The 6,772-nt window shown below is 45.2% G+C and overlaps 1 protein-coding gene across 1 annotated transcript in view; it reads right to left on the bottom strand.

Moving 5' to 3' along the window:
• Positions 1–1,318: 1,318 nt before the first annotated feature.
• col8a2 (collagen, type VIII, alpha 2) overlaps positions 1,319–6,772 on the bottom strand; it is a 49,153-nt gene continuing 43,699 nt past the window's right edge. Inside the window, exon 3 of the mRNA XM_086171573.1 lies at positions 1,319–5,232. Within this exon, the coding sequence (XP_086027699.1) occupies positions 3,329–5,232 (1,904 nt within the window). The 3' untranslated portion in view covers positions 1,319–3,328. The remainder of the gene's footprint in view (positions 5,233–6,772) is intronic.

Below are 6,772 nucleotides of genomic sequence, written 5' to 3'. Positions count from 1 at the left end.
GTGCATTTTATACCCAAATTCTATTGCACAGAGTGCACGCAATAGCCTTGTATGACAAAAGTCTGATAAGTAGATACATTGTACATTACGCAAATAGAAAATAAAACTCAAAAAAAAAAAAAAAAAAAAAAAAAATCCTTCACAAATTACACTAGAATGCAAACTACATGTTGTAAATGCTCTTAACTCATCAATGCTGTTAAATACGATTTATACGTTCTATGCTTCGGTGGTCGGCTTTTGGCATCCCTATTAAATTATCATAAATGTATAAATACATCTTCATTAATTTCATGTGCAAATGGGAATGGCCGTTTGTATTTATTGAAACTAAAACAAACAAATATCCCTCAAGAACCGAAGCAAGGCTTTTTTTTTTTTTTTTTTTTTTTTTTTTCTTTGTTAAAGAGGAGAAAAGAAGAGTTCAATAATTTGTGATTGAGAAGGTACATGGATCTTACTGACACTTGTTAAAGTGATTTGCACACAGGGCAAACTCCATTAGCAAGTGACTTGTCGATGGAAACATTAGGACAGAGAGTAATAGCCACATGTAAGTCACATCACCATTTCATATGTCCAAAGTAGAAAAAAATAGGCAGCATACAGTACATTACGAGCCTTGGACTTGCTTGTAGACTCACATTACAATAATGATACATAGCAGTTGTAGGTGTGTTCATGTTATGTAGACAAATAGAGCCGGACCGAGTGCACTGTTTGTGTTCCGTAGATGTTAAATACTGATTAAGTCTTATCCTGGCACTGCCTCTTCCGAAAAAAAAATGGGAATTATTTCTGTATAACGACACGACATACTCCGCTCTTTCAGAAAAAAATGTCATTTATACGTACATACATACATACATACACTCATCCATACATTCATACATCTTCATTCCTATTGCAAAGTTCAATATTTGGCACTGTCTCCCTACACACTGACATTCCTCCATCACATTTTAAGGTAGTCTTAAAGTCATTGTAATCATGGTAGTGTTGGTTGGTATGAGTGACATGATAATCATATTCTGACCAAAGGCACTCAAAAGGAGAAGCGAGCACCAATTTTCTTTTTTTTCATTTTGGAAATAAAAAAAAAAAACATCCAACGTTTTGATCGACTTTCTCCCTTGTCTTCAGAAACTCTCATCTTTGACAAAAAATCTTTAACACATCACAGAATGGACTGGACTTCACAACACGATTCTTGCACGACGTTAGGACACCAATTGGAGCAAGGTACAAACTTGACTATTTCAGTGTTATGCGATACTGATGTATAGAAATGCTTGTTATTTCAAAAGGTTGTTTAATATTTGTTTTGTTTTTCTGTCTCCTATAATGTATTCCTCCTATTCATACAAAAAAAAAAAAAAATCTTTTGTAAATGGTTCCCTTACTTTGTAAATGCACCTTTTGTGTGATCATGTAAACCTTTCTTAAAACCAAAACAAATTAAATTTCCTGTGGAACACTGGCAGATGTGGGGGTTTTGTAACTTTAACCAGAGTTAATTATTGTCTTCACGGATGTGTTCATGACCTGGATGCCGGTCGGACAATATAACACAACGACACATGAACACACACACACACACACATGCAAACACGCACACACACGCCCACTCACTCCAACTGACACAATGTGAGGCAGAGGGGTACACTTACTAAAAACACACAAACCCACGTGTGCGCACACACGGCAAGGATATTTAATGCTTCACCCGACAAAAATGAATAACTGCACAGCTCTCACTCATGGCCTACCACCTCTCCAAGAATTCTGGCACTGGCTTGTTAAATGTTACACAACCTTTGTTTTCACAAGCTGTGGCCTCAGTCACTTCCTTTACTTATTCATGGAGTAAATGCAAATCCACGCTCATGTCCAGCTGTATACTCCGCTATCCCAAATTGTGTCCTCGCAGCGAGGCGTGTCCTTAAGAAGCTAAACTCGTCACGGGGGTTTTTTTTGGATCTACGGAGGAATTCGGACATTCGAACGCTTCCCGACACCTTCACGGAGTTTGCGCAACGTGAAGAGGCTTTGACTCCCGTGGCACGGCGGCGCAGATTTGCGAGGAAAGGTTAACACTGACTCAGTTATAGTTAGCATACCGTTTGGAAACGCGGATATCATGAAGAGAGCATTCGAAGTAAAGTGACGACGACGAGGTCGAGGGATGTGAAGTGCAAAAGGGAAACGGGGGGGGGGGGGGGATCGATCAATCCGCTCGAAATAAGATACCGGGGCTTATTTTCCATTTGCGATCTCTTTCCCGATCTGTTTTGTAGCGTGTAAACGCATGTGTTCGTGTTTGTATAACTATCACCGTCATCCTGTTACAATATTTCAAAAAAGAAAAGGGCTTTGCCTTGGCGCGATCGTGTCGATTCTTTTCAAAAGGGCCAATAAAATGCGACAATTCTCATTATACAAGGTCGCGTCAGTCCGAGAGTGTCTCTTATTGTATTTCTGGATATTTCAATAAATTACTAGTTATACAACGACCCATCATTGACAGCTACTAAATTCAGACAGAAGCAGATAAACAAATATCCAGCAGGTGTTTAAGCCGACTAACAGTCAAATATATATACTTCACTCTAAAAACAAAGAAACCGTCTCATGTATAGATTTGACCGAACAACTGGAGCCCAAACAAAGGAAAAGATAAAGTAACGACGGTATCGCTGCTATTAATGCCAGCGTTGTAATTGATTGCGTTCAGTCCGAACATGAACGGGACGTGACGGCGGCCAGAGTAAGAAATAACCCCTTCCCCCTTCTTTTTTCGATATTGTCTGTACGATGTCAGAGCATCTGGCCAGAATGTGCAGTCACACGGGAAGATCTGTTACTTGCACATCACAAAGTAAGGCACTTCATATTCTGAGCCCCTCCCAAACCCCCTGAAAAAAAAAAAAAAAAAAAAAAAAAACCCAAAACATACATGACGAAAAAAGGAACCGAGAAATAACAATAAAACTATAACAATAATTAAAATAATATATGCTTAAAAAAAAAAAACACCAACATAAAATACAACTGAAAACACACATCTGAAGCACAATGAAAAAAAAGAACACAGTATGAAATTCCTTCCCCTGCCTTTTTAAATCATTCAGTATTTCATTCGGAAATGTTTTTTCTTTCACTGATGCCGTCGAGGGAGACGCGGATAAAGATGAAACAATAATGAGAATGTTATGGATTCTGGGGATCTATTATGGCTGCAGGTACTTTAGGTTTTTTTTTTTTTTTGTTTTGTTTTTGGCTTCTCCGAGGTGCCAATATTGGAACATGCTGGAAACGACGGTCAGGGTTATGTGGGACAGAGCAGGAACCCAGAGAAGGAAGAGTGAATGTACTCGGTGGAATAGAGGCCGTTTGCCTGATCTGACGGCATCTGGACCCAAACCTGGTCGCCTTCCTTCAACTCTAGGACGGCACTTCCCGACGCCTGGTCCATGTAGCCTTTCTTATATTCGTCATAGGTGTACGTGGCCGGGACGTTGTTCTTGTAAAGTGCCACCCACAAGCTAGTTCCCTTTACATGCATGTGGTAAGCAAAGTAGTAGACGCCAGATAACGGAGCGGTGAACATGCCGGTAGAGGAGCTGTAGGCGTTTTGCCCGTTGTACAGGGTCCTGTCGAATTTTATCGGCATGCCGGAGGGAGGGAAAGGTTTGGTCAGGATGGCTGTGAAGGCCGGCGCTACCGAGGCAGAGAGTGGAATTTGACTGTACGCTGGCCCTTTCCTGTCTCTCGGTATTTCATCTCCTTCCAACTGTGAATCTGTTGGCCCTGCAATAACCGTCTGGCCGTTTCCTGGAGGACCGGGGGGCCCCGGAGGCCCCGGAGGCCCGGGGTTGCCATTAAGTCCGGCAGGGCCTGGTTTCCCCGGAGGACCCTGGGGGCCTGTGCTACCCTTCTCTCCGAACTTACCCAGCCCCGGAGACCCTTGGAGCCCGGGCTCACCCTTGGGCCCGGGGGCCCCCTGTGGCCCCATGGGACCCATGGGGCCCTGAAGACCGGGAATTCCCGACTGACCCCTGGGGCCGGGTGTACCCATAAATCCAGCCTCACCTTTAGTGCCAGGGGCGCCCTGTAACCCCGGATTTCCAGGCAGGCCGATATGACCGGACTCCCCTTTGGGTCCGGGTTTTCCGATGGCACCGTTTAGCCCGGGGTGGCCCTTCTCCCCGGGGTTTCCGGGATTACCAGGGGACCCATTGGGGCCTTGATCACCTCTAAGGCCAGGAAGCCCCGGGGGGCCCTGAGGCCCGAGCTCGCCCTTCTGTCCTGGCATACCGTGCTTTCCAGGGAGTCCCATTGGGCCTTGAACTCCAGGTGGTCCCGGTTGTCCATCCAGCCCTGGCTCTCCGACCGGGCCCCCCATTCCTTGGTCCCCTTTGTCCCCTGGAAGGCCGGGCAACCCGCCGTGGCCCTTTTCCCCCTTTGGCCCACTGAGACCAGGTTTTCCATAGCCCGGGGTCCCCGGAAATCCTGGATTACCCTTTATCCCGGGTTCACCCTTTGGACCTTGTTGGCCCGGAGCCCCTGGAAGTCCATCTACGCCGGGTTTTCCTATCCCGGCCGAGCCCGTTAGACCTTGTAACCCCGGAGGTCCGACTTCTCCCGGTTCACCCTGATCGCCCGGCGGTCCACGGTCACCTTTATGACCCGGCAGTCCGTTCAAGCCTCTTGCCCCTGGTTTGCCTATACCCGGGAGACCGGGAGATCCAGTGCTGCCTTTAAGCCCAGGCGGACCCCTTATACCTGTCGGCCCCGGCTTCCCATTTCCGTTCTCGCCTTTCAGTCCGCGCTCACCCGGAGGGCCGGAAATGCCTTTTAATCCTGGTTCTCCCCTGGCCCCCGGTGGTCCTCTGATACCTGGCAGCCCGGGTTTCCCGTTCAGAGACAGTCCGGCTGGACCGGGAAGGCCGGGTTGCCCCGGAGGACCTCTGGAACCCGGCTCACCCCGAGGACCGACTTCTCCGTTGAGTCCCGGCATCCCCTTGGGCCCGATCTTTCCCGGGAGACCCGGAGATCCGGGTTTACCGATTCCAGGAAAACCAGCGGGGCCCTGAGGTCCTGGTTGTCCATTGAGGCCCGGCTTCCCGATTCCAGGTTTTCCCAGAGGTCCTGATGGCCCAGGCGGGCCTCTCGGTCCGGGTTTGCCTTGAGGACCTGGTTCCCCTTTCACTTCCATCACGGGCGGCATGTCTGGAAAGAAGTGCAGATAGTGTGTTTCAAAAAAAATTAAAACGACCCTTAAAGTGTTAAGGAGGATTTGATTTCACTTTAGCGGTAATATAATACATTGGAATAAAAATATCAGGTCTTAGAAAGATTGAGATGATGATTAAATGGATTTTTTTTTCAAAGTGACGGATTTCTTTCCACACAGAAGGTCATCATCGATTGACGGGACGCAGGATTTCACAGCTTACTGAGATTAGTGGTAAAATGCCAGAAAAAAAAGGTGAAAGACTTTCAAATCCCGATCTCCTTAAAGTCACACAAATACCCTTCTTTCTTTTCGGTACCTTCACGATAACTTACATGTTATTACAAAGCACTCAGCGGGATCTCAAAGAGACCAAACTCATTGATCCAGCGCCGATCGAGGATACGAGTATCGAACGCCGGTAAACCGTCATGATCTCGGTATTATTGCATGCAGGCATCATTGCTGCATGTTTTCCATTTGAGAGTGTTTTCCTCGTATTGGCTTCAAAAAACAGGTTGAGGTCACTCGAGGTCAACTTGTTAAAATATAATTGCTTCTTTTGACTGTTTGTAATATTGTTCTGTCTGCAACTTATTGCCGCCTCTTGGCCAGGACTCCCTTCTAAGAGAGGTTTTTAATCTCAACGAGACTCTTTTCCTGGTTAAATAAAGGTTAAATAAAAATTAAAAAATAAAAAAGGAGAGTGAGGGCATCCCTGCGGGTTGTGGGACGGTTAGTTAAAGCTGAACCTGCATCGTGTATGTTTCACTTAGTTAGTTTGGAGACACTTAGTTAGTCTCCAAACCAAAGGACGAGGGCAGTGATTTGTGACATATTTAGAACTGAACTTTCTCAGATGTAACTTTAGAGGTGCCCGTTTTATTAAAGGATGATAACATCACAACTCAGGTTGAATTTATATTTCTATTTAGCTTTGCTATCATGACAAAAAAATGGCGTCTTTTTTTGAGGCTAAGTTTTTCGTTTCGAGGGCGGGATGGAATTAAAGAGTTTCCTACAAAGTGGCAAGACTTGTTTTGGTAAAGCAGACGTTGAGAGGAAAACGTTAAGAGGATTTTTACGCGTACGACTTGATTAATTTAATTTAATCTCATTTAATTTCGTCATTAATTCATTCATTTATTTTGAGAAATGACTGAAACAGTTAATATTTGATGAGGATGTGAGAGGAAAATAACATTCACGGTCCTCGTCTGCAGGGTGACGTCTTCTCTCGCATATTTATCAAATTCCTGGATTTAATCACGACATTCGGGACACAAGCGTGGGGACGGTGTGTCCGAATCATTCCAAGATTTGAAATACCGACGCTTTTAAAAACGTCCCGAAAAGAATTTCGGGACATGTTTACCTGGAACAAAAAAACGCAGGAAAAAGTCGAAGGAAATTGTTTAATAACACCCAAGGCAATGATATACTTTGTTCTCAGCGGACGTAAAGGTGAATTATAACTCTTTCAAGCAAACGCTCGGCTGCGGTTCCAACCTCCTGAAGGAAAACGACGGCCACGGG

Source organism: Fistularia commersonii, chromosome 24 (assembly GCF_037954325.1).
Source record: "Fistularia commersonii isolate RoL2024-O1a breed Wild chromosome 24, RoL_Fcom_v1.0, whole genome shotgun sequence".
In the NCBI taxonomy this organism is placed as follows: domain Eukaryota; kingdom Metazoa; phylum Chordata; class Actinopteri; order Syngnathiformes; family Fistulariidae; genus Fistularia; species Fistularia commersonii.
The sequence above is the reverse complement of the archived record's forward strand: the minus strand, read 5'-3'. Positions and strand labels throughout refer to the sequence as shown.